The 18,040-nt window shown below is 51.0% G+C and overlaps 1 protein-coding gene across 4 annotated transcripts in view; it reads left to right on the forward strand.

Annotated features, from left to right (window-relative positions):
• The window catches only part of DLGAP5 (DLG associated protein 5), a 351,164-nt gene that overhangs the window by 218,647 nt on the left and 114,477 nt on the right, over window positions 1-18,040 (forward strand). For all 4 annotated transcript variants that reach the window (XM_085626824.1, XM_085626826.1, XM_085626823.1 and 1 more), the window contains one exon: window positions 14,928-15,017. In XM_085626824.1, coding sequence (XP_085482950.1) covers window positions 14,928-15,017 — 90 coding nt within the window. The remainder of the gene's footprint in view (window positions 1-14,927; window positions 15,018-18,040) is intronic.

Consider the following 18,040-nt stretch of genomic DNA (forward strand, 5'->3'; position numbering starts at 1 on the left):
GAATGCTTGGACACCCTGGTGCTTGCGATGCGGAACACCCGCTGACCCTTCAGTAGTGATCCAATGCTCGAAGACAGCCCCTGAGCGGTTTACCAGATACAGAGGCGGGACGGCTAGGGCCTTCGGCGGAGGTGGATACAGGACCTACAGGGCGTTGCTAAAATGACTAAACTGAGACAGATACTGGACATTATACTGTTGGTCAGTATACAAGACATCCTAGCTCTCCTTAAGGAAGCCAACTTCATGGCAACTATCAATTTGAAGGATGCACGTTTTCATTGTTCTGTCCATTAGTAGTACAAAAGCGACCTATGATTTAAGATTTGTCAAAAGCCTTGACTGCTCAAGGTACCACCCTTTGGTATGAAATATTCCTGCATGGCAGTCATTTCATGTTTCTTAGCTACTCGTAGAAAGAGGGCACACTTGTATCCAAAGTTAAATCAGTGGCTAGTCATACGTTGTCTCCTTAGAAATATTAAGAGTACATGGAGCAGCAATAGTTATTGCAGCTTGCAGCATCTAAGTCACTAGCAGAAAGTCACACAATACCAATAAGTGCGGATGCCTCCTGGGAGCCATTGTAGATGCTCAAAGCAGTGGTGATTGCTACTCTTGAGAGTACCCACTATTTGGGGGCATGCGGGATAGGAATTATCCCTGCTAGATGTTTGATAGTTGACAGTTACTCGTATAATCAGAGATTAACTCTATCGACATTACAATTTCACATAAAATCAAAATCAATTACTTACGTTCATTACGAAGCGGTATCCGTAACCGGGCCAGGGGGTACAGTCATTCCACAACCCCAGGAGGGATAATCCTCGCCTCCGTGTCATTGATAGAATTGAAACTTTCTGTTATGAGAGCTAGGAAATTTCCTTTCTAGGTCAGGAGCTGAGGCGAGGATTATGCTAGTTTAAAGCTTATACACCAGTGAGGATGCCATGTTATGAAGCGGGTTAACATAAAAACCCTCGCAAACAGTCTGATAACCAGTCTTCCGCATTCATAATGTCCTCTAAGCAAGGTCCCAAGGAGAAGGCTTTAGACGCCATAGCCCCTCTGGTGAAATGGATTCCAAATGTCTGAGTGGTGATGCCTGCCTCATGCATGGCTCATCTGACCCATCTAGCCTTTTAGGGGAAGAAACCACCCAATGAGGCTTTGTGAGAGCAATAACAAGTTGCCGTTCCCTGTGGAGGACTGAGATCCTTTGTCATATATTCATAACACTCAATGCATCTCACTACGCATAACTTTGGGGAATGTGGAAAAGCTGGGTGCAAGATCACTCTTGAATTGTTTTTTGTTCTCCTTGAAATATGAATAATCACCCCCTCCGGAGTAAACACTATTTCGGTCCCCATTTCTGTTTAATTGAGGACTGTCCATTGTCCAGTGAATTAAATGTGGCGACTAACTTGCTGAGCTACTTGATAAAAGGCTCACCAAATGGGCCATCTTGTGCCACGGGGCTGGCTTCAGATGTGGATAGGTCCCCTAGTTTCAGGTTCTTCTTAAGAGTGACCTTCTACTTTCTATGGATAGGGCGTAGTTTGCCATGCCAAGGGATATTATCGCCCACTGCGCCCCTCTTGACAGGCCTTCGGGGTGAATCAGCGAGTCAGAGACCTTTGTGTCCTCTGCCATGTCCAATATTTTTGTCAGCTGGCCAGGCACATGTAAAAAATGTCCCTGGCAGGACCGATCTAATCCCTTTTTAGGGCCGCGCATATACTTGGCGAAGAAGGTCTCAATGTGCGTGAATCTATTTCACGGGTAAGGGCGGCTTTGTCTGCCGGAGTGGCAGGTTGCGGACAACTTTGTCCATGGAGTTTTTTCATCTGTCGGCCACCTAGGTGGCTACCTTTTTGGCAGGGACCAAATCAGAAGCTCGGAGTGTTGGTTATCTGGGTTATGAAAATCCTAATTGAAACCACCGCTGTGATGGATGCGGAAGTGTGCGAGGGAGAGTGAAGAGGAGCACAGGTGTCTAGAGGGTTGGGGGAAGTTCAGTCGCTGGTTCGTGTAGGCAGGTCCAAGGTTGTGGATGGCTTTAAAGGCGTACGTGAGGATCTTGAACTAGCATCTCTTCTGGATGAGGAGCCAGTGGAGGTCTCACAGATGTGGGGGGCGATATGGGTTCATTTGGGGAGGTCCAGGGTGAGTCTGGCTGCAGCGTTCTGTATGGTCTGAAGAATTCTAAGAAGCTGGGTGGAGATGCCGGCGTAGAGGGTGTTGCCATAGTAAAGGCAGGCGGTGACGAAGGCCTGAGTGACGGTCTTTCTGGTGTTGGGATCCATCTGAAGATTTTGATGACTGTGTGGAAGCAGAAGGAGGGGACTGTGTTGACTTTTCATTTCATGGGCAGTTGGCTGTTGAGGATGATGTAGAGGTTGCGAGCATGGTCGGTTGGTGTGGGTCGGAGTTCTGCAGGCCACCAGCTGTTGTCCCATGCGGAGGTGTTCTTCCCGAACATCAGTACTTCAGTTTTGTCAGAATTGAGTTTAAGGTAGTTGTCTCATATCCATTTGGCTACGTTGGTCATGGTGTCGCAGAAGTTGGTTTTGGCATTGGAGGGGTCCTCGGTGAGCGAGAGGATCAGCTGAGTGTAGTCGGCGTGGGGGGTTATATTGAGTCTGTGGGATCTGACGACGTCTGCAAGAGGGGTGTCATGTAGATGTTGAACAGGGTGGGGGTGAGGGATGATCCTTGTGGTATGCTGCATTTGTCTTTGGGTGTGGAAATAAAGGGAGGCAGTCTGATGCTCTGTGTCCTGTATGGAAGGAGGCGAGCCACTTCACGGCGTCTTGCTGGATCCCTATATTGTAGAGTCTGTTGATGTGGGTGCACGGACAGGTCGAGGAGGACCAGGGCCACAGTTTCTCAACAGTTAAGGAGTGTTTTGATATCCTGATTGGGAGGTGTCCAGTAGGTGGTTTTGTTCCAGGAATTTGGTGAGCTGCTGGTTGATGGCCTTCTCGAGTACTTTGGTAGGGGAAAAGGGAGATAGTTCGATAATTTTTTTATATCGCTGGGCTGACCGGAGGCTTTCTTTAAGAAAGTCTGATTGCCCCAACCTGAGCTGTGTCCCAACCAGGTTAGGAAGTAGGAATGCACCAACCTGAACTGCGTGCTATTAATAATGATGAATTATGTATTCTGGTGCACAATATAGAGGCCTGGGTGAGGTGTCCCACTGTTAAGTGCTATCCAGGATATCTAGAGGAACAAATATTGCCTCACGCACTACAATTAGCAGGTTACACTACCTCTAGAGGCCCCAGTTTGAGTGCCTCATGCGCACGGTATGTAGAGGTCAATGGCCTTGAGCACAAACCTCGAGGGACGTATGGTGCTCCCTGAGCGCAATGCACCAATGAAACTGTTTTCGCCTTTCAGCAAGAATACAGACCCCGTTTGGGCATACTCGCTCCAGGCCCGGGGCATGCAAAGATTCTGGATGCAAGTCTGATCGTAATACCTTGAGTAATGGGATCTATCTGACTGACGTCAGGGCGCCCCCAGTAGTTGGCAGAATGCACTGCACAGCTCAAACACGTCTTTGGAAAGACTTTCACTCCACGTAGAAGTGAGCGCTCTTCCTAACTACCCTGTAAGGGGGACATTATTGGCATACGAGTGTACATCCAACATTGGAGTTAAAATGAGGAAGAATTGGCCAAGAGCCTTCCCTTAACTGGCGGCTGCGAGGAGCAGCAAAGAAAGGACAGGACACGGATATGGGACTAATTGAACTCCTTAGTTGAACTTCAATTAACTCTAACTTTATCCCAAATGTCCCTGGATTTTGTAGTTTTGTTAATCTTTTACATGGCTGCTGTTTAATAAAAGCAAAGAAAAAGCATAATCCTTGCTTCTGGTCCTGACATAGAATTTTGCCTCACCAATATGGGCATCAGACAATTTATACTCAGTTAGTGCCCAATGCACCATACAGAAAATGTAAGATGTTGAAACACTTTACAGATATTGAGCAATAATGTGTTCAAATCGGTGTACTTGTTGGCATCGTTTACAATATCTTAACAAGAATCACGATCTGTATATCTTACGAACGAGTTGATTTTCATATTTACGTGAAGAACGTCCTGACAGTCTGAAGAATGAAGATGAAGATGGCATCATTAGAATAGTTTATTTGAAAAATAATCAGGCAACAGAATGCAGGATTCAGGGGAGATCTATATTGAAACAAAAATATCACTGTTGGAAATAGATGCAACATAGTTTCAGCAAGTGCAGTGATGTCCAAAACCACAACTATAGTTTGTGCAAATTATTTAATGACGATTATCACCAGTTGCCACTTCCCATTATGGCCATTGCTATTCCGGTGAAAACAAATTAATTCATACATGGTATGGGTACATTTGACATATAACATTGGTATGCCAACGAGGCACAATCATGAGGCTGTTGTGCCCCCACGATATCTTTCCAGTCGGGTCTTCCACCAGTCTGTCATTCATAGTGTATATCAGACAAATCTATGCAGTGACAACTTCTTTGTATTTTTCAGTAAGGATACCTCCTAGCCACTCCATTTGATAATGTGTTGATCAGACAGAATTGCTGACAGTGGGCCTTTTCAATTTGCTTCTGTATTGAAAAGGGGCTATTTCCAGATTATACATGTTGGGCATTGGGAAGTTGGTGGTAGTTAACGATTTATTACCCAGTGCTCTTACTTAGCTGTGTAATTGGGTGGCAGTACCACTCCATATAGGTTTCCCATTGATCCCCCTATTTAGGACATCTATCGCTCCTATTTTGGTCTGTCTTGTGCAGCATCAAATGAGTCACATATGCAATATGGAAAATATGAATTTGAGACTCAATGTGGTCACATCACTGTGTATAACACACCAGGCACAGTGTGGAGTAGGAGCAACATTCTCACAACCAATTGAAATCCACTAGCACAGACAAAGCCTCCAATCCAGCTCTACAGTTAAAATTGCCACAGTGCAACAAACCCAAACTTTGAAGGAGCTTGTCTTCAATCCAAGCTGTTGAACTCCTGACCCTAATAAAGTTAGAAAGCAACCTTTCTTTTCTGATGCCTGTATAAACGTGGCTTATTGATTTCTTGGGCCCGAGTGATAGCTCTCACATTCCTTCTACAACCACTCATTTCTCTAACCGAATGTGCAGGTGCACCTTTAATCATTTGACAGAGTACCATGATGCCACCTATGTGGCAGTTGCTCGCTACAAAAATGGTTGATAACATAATACACTATCGTGATAGGCCCCTATGCCTCTTGGACCTTATACAATGTAGATGTTTCACCTTGCAGGGCAAAACCCTTCATATCTTGACAACCTGTTTCACATATCGTGATCTCACACCAGACCAGAAGAGGAAGGAAGGCACTGTAGTGAGGTCTGTCTCCATCATAAGCATTTGTAGAGTAGAAATATTCTTCTCCGCATTGTTTTTGCAAGCACTACTCGTAGAACACGTAATAGAAGATGAGTGCCTTCTGGCAGGGAAGTTTTAGACAATTTCTTGCGCAAAGTTTCTTTGGCCAGATACTGACTTCCTCCTTGTGTTGATGCTTAGTTGTCAGTTTTTCCAACTAGTTTAGGAGTGAATGAATGACAAAGTAAGGAAAAATTTCTTTCATGAGGCTTGGCATACGGTTAGCCCTTCCTCCTCCTCCTTTACAGGCACTCAAACATCACCTCATTCAGACCACACTGTGCTGTAACCTTGTGTATCAAACTCCTCAGCCTAATACAGCCATACTGATGCCAGTGTTGGATTTATTATAAAATGCACTCCGAGAGCATCTTGGAGTGTCGTCGTCCCGTCCTTCCTGCCCCCCCCCCCCCCCCCCCCCCCGCCAGCTGACTGGACCCACACACAGACTCACACGGACGCACACACACACGGGGCACACACACACACAAGGATCCCCCCCCCCCCCCCCCCCCCACCTCTCTGATATGCTATCCAGGGCCTCTCCAGCTAGTGGAGGTGCCTGCCCCCTTGACTAGACCCCACATTTGGCAGCGAAATCTGCAGGAAAATTGAGTGGGCAGGAGAAGTGTCCCCTCTCTGCCAGGACCACTGCTAATGTTCTGTGGACTGAGTTGCGCGCCCCCCCCCCCCCCCCCTTCCTTAGGAAATCTCCCATCTTGAATCAGGTTAGGGGATGCCCTCTCTGCAAAAGGAAGGGATATTCAAAGGATGTAGTTGCCCTAAAGGCAAGTAGCCAATTGGCTACCACATGCCAGTCTCTGTAACGCCCTTAAATTCAGTATTTAGGGGCTCCCCAGAGCCTTTATCCTCTGATTCCTGCAACCTAAGACAAAGACGCTGTGCAACAAAGCAAGAAGACACCTACTGCCTTGGCCCCAGCCCTACCAGCGGGTCTCCTGCTTCTTGAGCCTGCGAAGAAGAACCCTGTCCCGTAACTTCGACTTGCAAGAATCCCAGGAAGACTGCAACTGTTCAATAAAGACCAGATCGCCGAGGATAGTGGCCCTGTCCCTAAAAACTCCATCCTCAAGGATTCTGGATCCTGGCGGATCCGCAACTTCTGCCCACTCTGCACCAGACACCCAGGACCCGAATTGGAGTAGCTCACCTGTCCTGCGAAGTCTCCCCAGCGATCCTAACCTAATCCCCCACCGGTGGCTGACCTCTCTTGGACCTCAAGAAGGCGCCTGCAGCTTCAACGGTGTCTCCCTCACCGGCTCCAACCCAGAATATCCAACACCAAAAGGTACCCCTGCATCCCCACCGCTTCGGTCTTTGGGAGCTTAACTGACTGTGCCTCTGCATCTCACTCTTCACAAACCCCCCCCCACCCCCCCCCCCCCCCCCCCGTCCTCCACCTTATCTGCCCAGCTGGTGGTCACCTTCAGCCATCCTCCTGTGGTTTAAGCCTACAGCCTCTTTGTGCGACCGACAACCTCCATTGAACCGCATTGGGCGCCCAACGCTAATTTTGCTACCTGCACTGGGCCGCCCCTGTTGCTTTGGTGCTGCTTTATGGACACCTGCTGATCTTGACCCCCAGGGCCTGTTCTCTGAAACCACGGGTACTTACCTGCAAACAGTGCCTCGTCTAGGTGCACCCGGCCTCCATTGATCCCAGTGACCTCTGCACTCAGCCGCCCCAGTGCCATTGGTGGTTCAGTACCTACCTAAAACGGAACCTTGCCCAATGTTTGTCCAAACCCCTGAAGATTGGGATTGTAAGTCGAATACTTACCTGCTAATGCATAACATTATTTTCCTCCCATAGGATTGCATTGCATTGATAAAATCTATTGCATACAAAAGTCAATCTGCTTCTATGGCAAAGTTCGAATGTTTCAATCTGATTCTACAAAAGTATTTCCAGTACTGAAGTGTGTTCTGCTTTGCAAAACAATTCTTACTGTACTTGGAAAAGTATTACCACTACTGAAACGGAGTTCCTTTTGGTTCTAGAAATAAAAGAACAAAGTAATAACTTTTTATACAAAACAATTGGTCTGGATTCAGTCTTTGAGTGTGTGCAATTAATGCTTAGCACTGCCCTCTGATGAGCCCAACTGCTCGACCACACTACCACAAATAGTTTTTAGTATTATCTACTTAAGCCTCTGAGGATCCACTGGACTCTGGTTCTGTATATAATATACTTCATACACTAACCCTCACGCTCCGTTGTTTGTGAAGGGGATCAGATACTGACGATTGGTGTGAACATCTTCAGTGAGTTGAATACAAATGTTGGGGTGATGCCTGGCCCTCAGAGGTGTAGAATTGCAGTAGTAGTCACCCCAGGAAACCGGGTCTCCCAACTCCCTGGTGCAAGCACCAATGATGAGAAGCCTGGGACACAGTAGCCTGTCCGCATCTCTCGCTCCTGTGTGGTATCTCCTGAACACCACAGAGGTTCGACTTTTGACTGGCTCATTAGAGGCTTCCTGGTGTACTTTCAACTGTGTATATTTGAGCCTTATGATTGTGTAAACTGATGCCACAAAACCCCCAAAACCTTTCCTTTGTGAGTAGGTGACTAGGGTTCTTTTTGTTGCGGTGAGTTTTTTGGGCAAGGGCAGCCTAGCCACACTATACTACTTGCTACTCTTTATGTTCCTGTGATGTTAGCAATTCTCAGCTGGTTAGGGAGGATATGAGAGAGAGAGAGAGCAAAGAATGACTCGCCATATGAAATGCCTCTTCCAAGATCTCTGTGCTTTTTGATCAAATATGTTCTCCTGAACTAAAATTACTATTTTACAGATGTCACATGCACTAAATACGTTGTATCAGTTCTCTCGCAATAAATTATTCTTAATGTTCAGTCAGTTAATTTCTGATGGATACATCTGCCAGTGGATTCCTCACCTTGTGAATATCCCCTGCGCCAGCAACATTCGGAAACTTTTGTAGCAGTCCACGCCGATGAGGTCGAAGACGACGTCACAGAGGCACGGCTCCGCTCGCGACTCCGCTGACGTCACCGGCTCCATAAGAAGACCTCCTCGGCGTGATGACGTCAGTTCCCTTTTTTCCGCGCCGACGACGCCAACGGATTTCGGGAATCGTTACTGGTAGCTTTACCTGTTACTTTGTGTTTATTCCGAAGTTTCTCTGTCTTTCTTCGAGAATGTCGGCAAGGAAGTCTGGTTTCAAGCCTTGCCGTGAATGTGGCCAACACATGTCCATCACTGACCCGCATGACGACTGCGTTTGGTGTTTGTCATCGGACCACGATGTTGAAGGATGTTCGTGTTGCAGGAAGATGAGCTCGAAGGCTCTTAAGGAAAGAGAGGCAAAGCTCTTTATCGCCCGGATGAAGAAAAAGGAGAAAAGAGGTAGAAAAAGATCCAGGTCGAGGTCGGCTTCCAAGTCGACTTCGGGACATGCTTCAAAGAGCAAGAAGCATAAGAAGAGGAGGCATTCGTCTCATCATAAGGCCTCGACGTCTAAGTCTAAATCACCTGCTCGGCGTCGAAGGGAGTCAGTGTCTCCTTCTCCTGTCCCGGCTTCGCCTCTTGCTCCTTCTCCTGTGTCTTCTCCGGCTCCGGCTGAATCGCCGGTGCCGGCGTCCTCTCCGGCGCCGATGGCTTCTCCAGATCCTGCAGGTCCTTCGGCTCCGTCTCCGACTCCGGCCCAGGATGAGGATGATCAGGCTCCGGGTGAGTCTGTGATGCCGCAAGTTCCACCGTCGGCGCCGGCTGGCCCGAGTCCGGTGTTACCTGACCAGTATCCGGCTTTCCCTAATCCAGGTCAGGACCCCTCGCATTATCTCAATGCGATGTACGGGGTGTTTTCTCGGGCCATGTATACCTCTGGTGCACCTATGGGTCAGATGGCTTTTAATCTGGGAGTGCCGCAGGTTTATCCTCAAGCACCGTTTATGCCTTTCTTCCCAGCGACGCCGTCTTGGCAGATGCCGGCGCCGAACATCGACGCCGGTTCCCTCTTCACCGGCGCCGACTCTACCTCGTTCGATGCCGGCTGATCCGCGTTCGACGCCTCTGCCGGCGCCGTCGGATTCGATCACGGCGCCGCCGACGCCACAGGTGCGGATCCGTTCCAGAAGGGAGGCGCAGAGAGTGCTGGAGGAGAGGCGCTATCTTATGGACGAGGCTGAAGAGGGGGAATTGGTCGAATCCGATGAGGTGTTTGACGAGTTGAAGGAGGCAAGTGGGTTGGATTTGTCTCCGGAGTGGGAGATCACTCCTCCATCGGATGAACCTTCTAAAGACGCGGCACCTTATCATGCTGTAATCAGAAAGGCTGCAGAGTTGTTGGACCTTCAATTGCCATCTGTTGAATTCAAGTCTAATATCTTGACTGAGGTGTTGCACTCTCCAACTGCGGTGTCAGAGCCGCTGTTGCCTTTTAATGAAGCAATATTGGAGCCTGTGTTGGATGTGTCGCGCAAGCCTTTTTCGGCTCCTGCGGTGTCCAAGGTGGTTGCAAGGAGATATAGGGTGGCTCCAGGGGATCCTGGGTTTTTGTCATCACACCCTTCACCTGAAAGCCTGGTCGTTCAGGCTGCTTGTTCTGGACGTTCAAAAGGTGCGTTTCCTCAAGTCCCAGGGGACAGAGAGGCCAAGAAGGTAGACCAATCGGCCAAGAAGGTCTTTTCATCAGCCAGTATGGCATTAAAATCTTCTAATGCGACTTGCTTATTGGGGCGCTATATCCATGCGCTTATGGATTCAGCTAAAAAGTTGGCACCGAAGCTGTCAGAGGAGGATAGAGCAGGCTTCCATGAAGTACTATCGGATGCCCAGGCGGCTGCTCGCCAGGTTATTCAGAGTGGCCTGGATACAGCAGACTCAGTTGCCAGGGTCATGGGGTCTTCAGTCGCCACCAGGAGGGGTGCGTGGCTTAAGTCCTCCGAATTCTCTTCTGATGTCCAGTCAACCTTGTTGGACTTACCTTTTGATGGGTCTGGTCTGTTCGGGAAGAAGGCTGATGCTGCTCTCGAGCGCTTCAAAGAGAGTAAGGCTACGGCTAGGTCGTTGGGCCTTCAATCCCAGCCGAGAGGTACTTTCAAGAGGTACAGAGGTTTTGGTAGGGCGAGTTTTCGTTCTTGTAGACCAGCCCAGCAGCAGCAGCAGCAGCAAAGTTCCAAGGGATATAGAGGAAGACTTAGAGGTCGCTCACGTGGCCGTCAACTCTCCTCCTCCTCTTCCTCAGCCCCTCCCACCACCGCAAAACAGCCCTAGATTCGGCATTCCGGATCATGCTGGTCCTGTGGGGGGCCGGCTTACCCATTTTCTACAAGATTGGGAGTCTGTAACTTCAGATCTCTGGGTTCTGGATCTTGTAGAAAATGGGTACGCCCTTCCCTTTCGGGAATTCCCTCCAAATTACCCTCCTTGCCAAGGGGTTTGCTCGGAGGACCACCGTCTTCTCCTACAGGAGGAAGTCCTGAAGTTGTTTCAGAAAGGTGCGATAGAGGTGGTTCCGGAGCAGGAGAGGGGTCAGGGATGCTACTCCCGGTATTTTCTGATCCCGAAGAAGGACGGCAGATTGCGTCCGATATTGGACCTCAGAATCCTGAATTTTTACCTGAAACAGGAGAAGTTCAAGATGCTCACCCTTGCGCAGGTTCTTCAGGCGCTGAATCAGGAGGATTGGATGGTGTCGCTCGACTTGCAGGATGCGTATTTTCACATCCCCATTCTGAAGTCGCACAGGAAGTATCTCCGGTTCACGGTAGGGTCGCAGCATTATCAGTTTGCGGTCCTCCCGTTTGGTCCTCCCGTTTGGTCTTACTTCGGCACCTCGAGTCTTCACAAAGGTGATGGCAGTGGTGGCAGCCCATCTCAGAAGGTCGGGAATTTCGGTTTTCCCTTATTTGGACGACTGGCTGATCAAGGCGGAGTCGTCGGAGAAGGTGCTGTGCCATCTGCGGGATACAACTCAGTTGTTGTTCAGATTGGGTTTTTCGATCAATGTGCCCAAGTCTCACCTGGTGCCCTCTCAGCGCAACCTGTTCATAGGTGCGGTACTGGACACTACTGTGTGTCGAGCATTCCCTCCTCCTCAAAGGATTCTCGACATTCAGGAAATGATTCCTTTATTTTACAGCGGAGCAGTCGTTCCAGTTCTGAAGGTCCTTCGCCTGCTCGGTCTGTTCGCCTCCTGCATCCTGTTGGTCAACCATGCACGCTGGCACAAGAGGGCGCTCCAGTGGTGCCTCCGCAAGCAGTGTTATCAGCACGAGGAAGATCTCAGGGAGTCTGTGAGGATCTCCAGAGAAGCTGCAGCGGATCTATCTTGGTGGAGCGTGGAGGGCAATCTGTCCCAAGGAAAGCCCTTCCATCTACCTCCATTGGTGGCCACGGTGATAACGGATGCATCCACTCTAGGGTGGGGTGCTCATCTGGGGGATCTGGAGATCAAGGGTCTTTGGTCTCCGGAAGAAAGGTTGTTGCACATCAACCTTCTGGAATTACGGGCGATACGTTTGGCACTCAAGGCCTTTCTTCCCTTCGCGGTCAGTCGATTCAAGTCCTGACAGACAACACGACCGCGATGTGGTATATAAACAAACAGGGAGGTGTGGGGTCTCTTTGTCTCTGCAGAGAGGCCCTGCGTCTATGGTCCTGGGCTCAGGACTATCGGATTTGTCTGATGGCAAATCATCTGGCCGGAGTTCTGAACGTGCGTGCGGACAGTCTCAGTCGGCAGTTCTCCGCCGATCACGAGTGGAGGCTTCATCCAGAGGTAGTTCTTCAAGTCTTTCGGATGTGGGGAACTCCTCGGGTGGACCTGTTCGCCACTCACGAGAATGCTCACTGCCCGTCATTCTGCAGTCTCCAGTATCCTATGCAGGGAGCGTTGGGGGACGCGTTTCAGATAGATTGGAGCTCACAACTCCTTTACGCGTTACCTCCCATACCCTTGATTCCTCGGGTTCTGAGGAAGATTCGCCAAGACCGGGCCCAAGTCATATTGATCGCCCCGGATTGGCCAAGAAGGGTGTGGTACACAGATCTTCTCCACCTCTCCTCGTGCCCTCCGCTCCGTCTCCCTCTCAGGGCAGACCTCCTCTCGCAGTCGGAGGGGCAGGTTCTACACCCCCACCTCCAGAGCTTACACCTTCATGCCTGGAGATTGAACGGGGCAACCTGAATTCTTTCTCTCTCCCGCCGGATGTGGTGGACGTTATTTTATCGGCCAGGCGACACTCCACCAAATCAATATACTCCTATAGATGGTCTAAATTCGTTCTCTGGTGCGGAGAGAGGTCAATTGATCCCTTGAAGGCTCGTTTGTCTAATATTTTACAGTTTGCCCTTTCTCTTGCTCAGCAAGGCTTTGCTGTGGCTACTGTAAAAGGATATTTATCTGCTTTGTCGGCTTTCCTATGCCTGCCGGATCAGCCGTCCTTATTTAAATCACCTATTGTGCTTAGGTTTCTCAAGGGCCTTACGAATAAATTTCCTCCTACTCCCTTTATTGTACCTCAGTGGGACTTAAATCTTGTACTGACTTATCTTATGGGTTCTCCCTTCGAGCCCTTACATAAGTGTCCCTTGAGACTGTTGTCTTTTAAGACAGTGTTCCTCATTGCAATCACCTCGGCAAGGAGGGTAAGTGAGCTTCAAGCTCTTAGTTCAAAACCCCCATTTTTGACTGTGCATGCTGAACGAATGGTGCTCCGGACCAGGGCTGCGTTTTTGCCTAAAGTGGTAACTCCCTTCCATCTGGGGCAGTCCATTACCCTTCCTTCCTTTTATCCTCCCCCACACCCTTCCAAGGAGGAGGAGAGACTTCACCGTTTGGACCCTAAGAGGGCGGTGAGCTTTTACCTGGATAGGACTAAGGACTACAGGATTGATGACCAGCTCTTTGTGGGCTTTGCTGGCTGCAGAAACGGTCGTGCGGTGCACAAGCGCACCCTTTCCAGATGGATTGTGCTATGCATCCAGATCTGCTACTCTCTAGCTGGTAAGGAGCCTCCGGAGGGTTTGAGGGCTCATTCTACCAGAGCAAAGTCTTCCACATCTGCCTTAGCTAGAGGTGTTCCAGTGGAGGACATTTGTAGGGCGGCAACTTGGGCCTCCCTCCACACCTTCGCAAAGCATTATTGTTTAGACACCGAGGTGAGGAGGGACGGACATTTTGCGCGATCCGTCCTTCAGGACTTTCTGGTATAGAAGGGTGGACACCCTCCTCCGGGAGTGGGGGACTGCTGTGGAATCTATTCACAAGGTGAGGAATCCACTGGCAGATGTATCCATCAGAAGAACAAGTTACTTACCTTCGGTAACGCTTTTTCTGGTGGATACAGTATCTGCCTGTGGATTCCTCACTGACCCACCCGCCTCCCCGTTGTCCGTCCTTCTATACCAGTGACTTTGTCTATAATTCTATTGATGGTGTTTCTGATGGGTTTACATCTGTCAAAGGCATTGGGTTATTTCTAGTGTTTTGATGTTTCTTCTCCACACTGTGTGTGTTGATATGCATATTGTGTACTGTGTATACTGTTTATGTACATATTGCTGTCAGTCCGTCCGTGTGCCTCGAAGGCACGGAAAAAAGGGGCGGAACTGACGTCATCACGCCGAGGAGGTCTTCTTATGGAGCCGGTGACGTCAGCGGAGTCGCGAGCGGAGCCGTGCCTCTGTGACGTCGTCTTCGACCTCATCGGCGTGGACTGCTACAAAAGTTTCCGAATGTTGCTGGCGCAGGGGATATTCAGAAGGTGAGGAATCCACAGGCAGATACTGTATCCACCAGAAAAAGCGTTACCGAAGGTAATTAACTTGTTCTTTACTCACATTTCAATTGTTTTTGCAATTAAATAATTGTTCACCTATCCAAACTTGTCTAATAGTTCTTTCAAATCCTAATTGGAGAAGGGCGTTCCTTCAATTGTGGCTGCTAACGTGCATATAAGAACCAGTACTCATCTGCTTAATCGATGGAAGTATGAGTAAAATTGATCTGCATGTACCTTGATGCATTGGCAAGACTGAAGCAACTTGTCTAGACATGTGCCAACCACCTTTTTAAATCGGAAGTTACTGTTCGTTTCTAAAGTTACTGCACCTCGCACAAACCTCCAAACAAGAACACTAAATTCACCAACTTACAGCTCATCATTTTACTGTATATGTTGATGGAACAGAAAATCATTACATCCCTTTTGGTTAATTAAAAAAAGAGACCATTTAAGCAGATTGTGTTTTTAGACTTGTAAATGTTTATCAAAACTAATGTATATGGGAGAAGTAAGACACAATAAAAGTAAAGTTTTTCAGAGGTATAATTTGGTGTTTTCTGGTCATACCATACTATTTTTTTTTTTTTTACAGTTTTAAATGTTTTTCTAAGGAGTCATTTTAGATAATGGTATTACTGTTGCCATTCATTGTAAATTTAGAAAACCAACATTTGTTCCCTTTTTCAGGTAGAAGATGTACTGAAAAAATTTACAGACCTTGACAGACTTAAGGAAAATGCCTGGCAGCAAGTAAACATTCAAGCTAAAAAGGTTAAGGTGAGCTGCATCTTTTGAAAAATACACCTGAAAGATGTGAGCATGTTTGACAAATGTAGACATTTAATGATTACTCTTTCGTGATTTTGTCATAGTATGATTGGTGAAATTGAAATGTGAACATAAGTATGAATTTGTTGCTACTCCTGGGCATTAGGGATATTTATAGGTAAACTGGATTTTGAATCTGGTCATTTTAAAATGTGATGTTTTTAAAATGTCTGTCTAGTTTGGAGGCTGGAGCAACCCCACCTGATACATTCCATATGTGGGCAGATGTTACCTAGCTTAACTCACCACACCTTGCATGTATATGGTATTTTTGTAGCACAAAAGACAGCAGAGCACTGTACAGGATCAAAGACTAGCATAAAGTCATGAGTGATTGGAGAGTTAGCTGGGCGCTGGATAATTAATGCATTGTTATTTAGTGCTCATTTAAGAAGTCTTCAACCATTTGTTAAATTGGAGCCGCACTGGGACGATCCTGATGGATACAGCAATTTTGTACCACATGCAGGGTGCATAGATGGCAAAGGGCTGTCTTGTTTTTCCTTTTTACGCTTCTTAATCTACGTTCTGATGTGCTGGCTGCAGATGTACCAAGGCCACCAGAGACACGGAGCTTTTCTGCAAGATTAACGGGGTTGCCAGTCGTGATGGCTTTGTAAATGATGCCGCTGGTTTTAAAGATGGTGTGGGCCATCAAGAGGAGCCAATAGTTTTATCAAGATTGGGGTGATCATATTTATTAAGGCCCTGAGGATTTTGGGTGTTTTTTTTTAGGGTGAAGTTAGTGTCCAGAGTAAATCCAGTGACATTAGAGTAATGCTTGATCTAGTTTGTAGGTGCTCAGATAATGTAGACAAATAATAATGTGGGTCTGGAATATGGAATGTTATGCTCCACTAATGTTGAGTTGTAATGAATGGCAGGCACCACAGCTATAGAAGAAAAACATCTGTTCTGCACAGTGGAGAACAGGACAACACCTGCCTTCCTCTGCACGCATGCACGCCTGCCTGCCTTCCTCTGCACGCATGCACGCCTGCCTGCCTTCCTCTGCACGCACGCCTGCCTTCCTTCCTCCGCTCGCCTGCCTGCTTGCCTTCCTCCGCAAACCTGCCTGCCTGCCTTCCACCGCACGCCTGCGCGCCTGCCTGCCTTCCTCTGCGCGCCTGCCTGCCTTCCTCTGCGCGCCTGCCTGCCTTCCTCTGCGCGCCTGCCTGCCTTCCTCTGCGCGCCTGCCTGCCTTCCTCTGCGCGCCTGCCTGCCTTCCTCTGCGCGCCTGCCTGCCTTCCTCTGCGCGCCTGCCTGCCTTCCTCTGCGCGCCTGCCTGCCTTCCTCTGCGCGCCTGCCTGCCTTCCTCTGCGCGCCTGCCTGCCTTCCTCTGCGCGCCTGCCTGCCTTCCTCTGCGCGCCTGCCTGCCTGCCTCTGCGCGCCTGCCTGCCTGCCTCTGCGCGCCTGCCTGCCTGCCTGCCTCTGCGCGCCTGCCTGCCTGCCTCTGCGCGCCTGCCTGCCTGCCTGCCTCTGCGCGCCTGCCTGCCTGCCTGCCTCTGCGCGCCTGCCTGCCTGCCTCTGCGCGCCTGCCTGCCTTCCTCTGCGCGCCTGCCTGCCTGCCTCTGCGCGCCTGCCTGCCTCTGCGCGCCTGCCTGCCTGCCTTCCTCTGCGCGCGCGCCTGCCTGCCTGCCTTCCTCTGCGCGCGCGCCTGCCTGCCTGCCTTCCTCTGCGCGCGCCTGCCTGCCTGCCTGCCTGCCTTCCTCTGCGCGCGCGCCTGCCTGCCTGCCTGCCTTCCTCTGCGCGCGCGCCTGCCTGCCTGCCTGCCTCTGCGCGCGCGCCTGCCTGCCTTCCTCTGCGCGCCTGCCTGCCTGCCTTCCTCTGCGCGCCTCTGCCTGCCTGCCTGCCTGCCTTCCTCTGCGCGCCTCTGCCTGCCTGCCTGCCTTCCTCTGCGCGCGCGCCTGCCTGCCTGCCTGCCTTCCTCTGCGCGCGCGCCTGCCTGCCTGCCTGCCTTCCTCTGCGCGCGCGCCTGCCTGCCTGCCTGCCTTCCTCTGCGCGCGCGCCTGCCTGCCTGCCTGCCTTCCTCTGCGCGCGCGCCTGCCTGCCTGCCTGCCTTCCTCTGCGCGCGCCTGCCTGCCTGCCTTCCTCCCTCTGCGCGCGCGCCTGCCTGCCTGCCTTCCTCTGCGCGCGCGCCTGCCTGCCTGCCTGCCTGCCTTCCTCTGCGCGCGCGCCTGCCTGCCTTCCTCTGCGCGCGCGCCTGCCTGCCTTCCTCTGCGCGCGCGCCTGCCTGCCTTCCTCTGCGCGCGCCTGCCTGCCTTCCTCTGCGCGCGCGCCTGCCTGCCTGCCTTCCTCTGCGCGCGCGCCTGCCTGCCTGCCTGCCTTCCTCTGCGCGCGCGCCTGCCTGCCTGCCTGCCTTCCTCTGCGCGCGCGCCTGCCTGCCTGCCTTCCTCTGCGCGCGCGCCTGCCTGCCTGCCTGCCTTCCTCTGCGCGCGCGCCTGCCTGCCTGCCTTCCTCTGCGCGCGCGCCTGCCTTCCTCTGCGCGCGCGCCTGCCTGCCTGCCTTCCTCTGCGCGCGCGCCTGCCTGCCTGCCTTCCTCTGCGCGCGCGCCTGCCTGCCTGCCTTCCTCTGCGCGCGCGCCTGCCTGCCTTCCTCCCTCCGCGCGCCTGCCTGCCTTCCTCCCTCCGCGCGCCTGCCTGCCTTCCTCCCTCCGCGCGCCTGCCTGCCTGCCTTCCTCCCTCCGCGCGCCTGCCTGCCTGCCTTCCTCCCTCTGCGCGCCTGCCTGCCTTCCTCCCTCCGCGCGCCTGCCTGCCTGCCTTCCTCCGCGCGCCTGCCTGCCTGCCTGCCTTCCTCCGCGCGCCTGCCTGCCTGCCTTCCTCCGCGCGCCTGCCTGCCTGCCTGCCTTCCTCCCTCCGCGCGCCTGCCTGCCTTCCTCCCTCCGCGCGCCTGCCTGCCTTCCTCCCTCCGCGCGCCTGCCTGCCTTCCTCCCTCCGCGCGCCTGCCTGCCTTCCTCCCTCCGCGCGCCTGCC

The sequence above is a fragment of the Triturus cristatus genome, chromosome 9 (genome assembly GCF_964204655.1).
Source record: "Triturus cristatus chromosome 9, aTriCri1.1, whole genome shotgun sequence".
NCBI classification, from domain to species: Eukaryota; Metazoa; Chordata; class Amphibia; order Caudata; family Salamandridae; genus Triturus; species Triturus cristatus.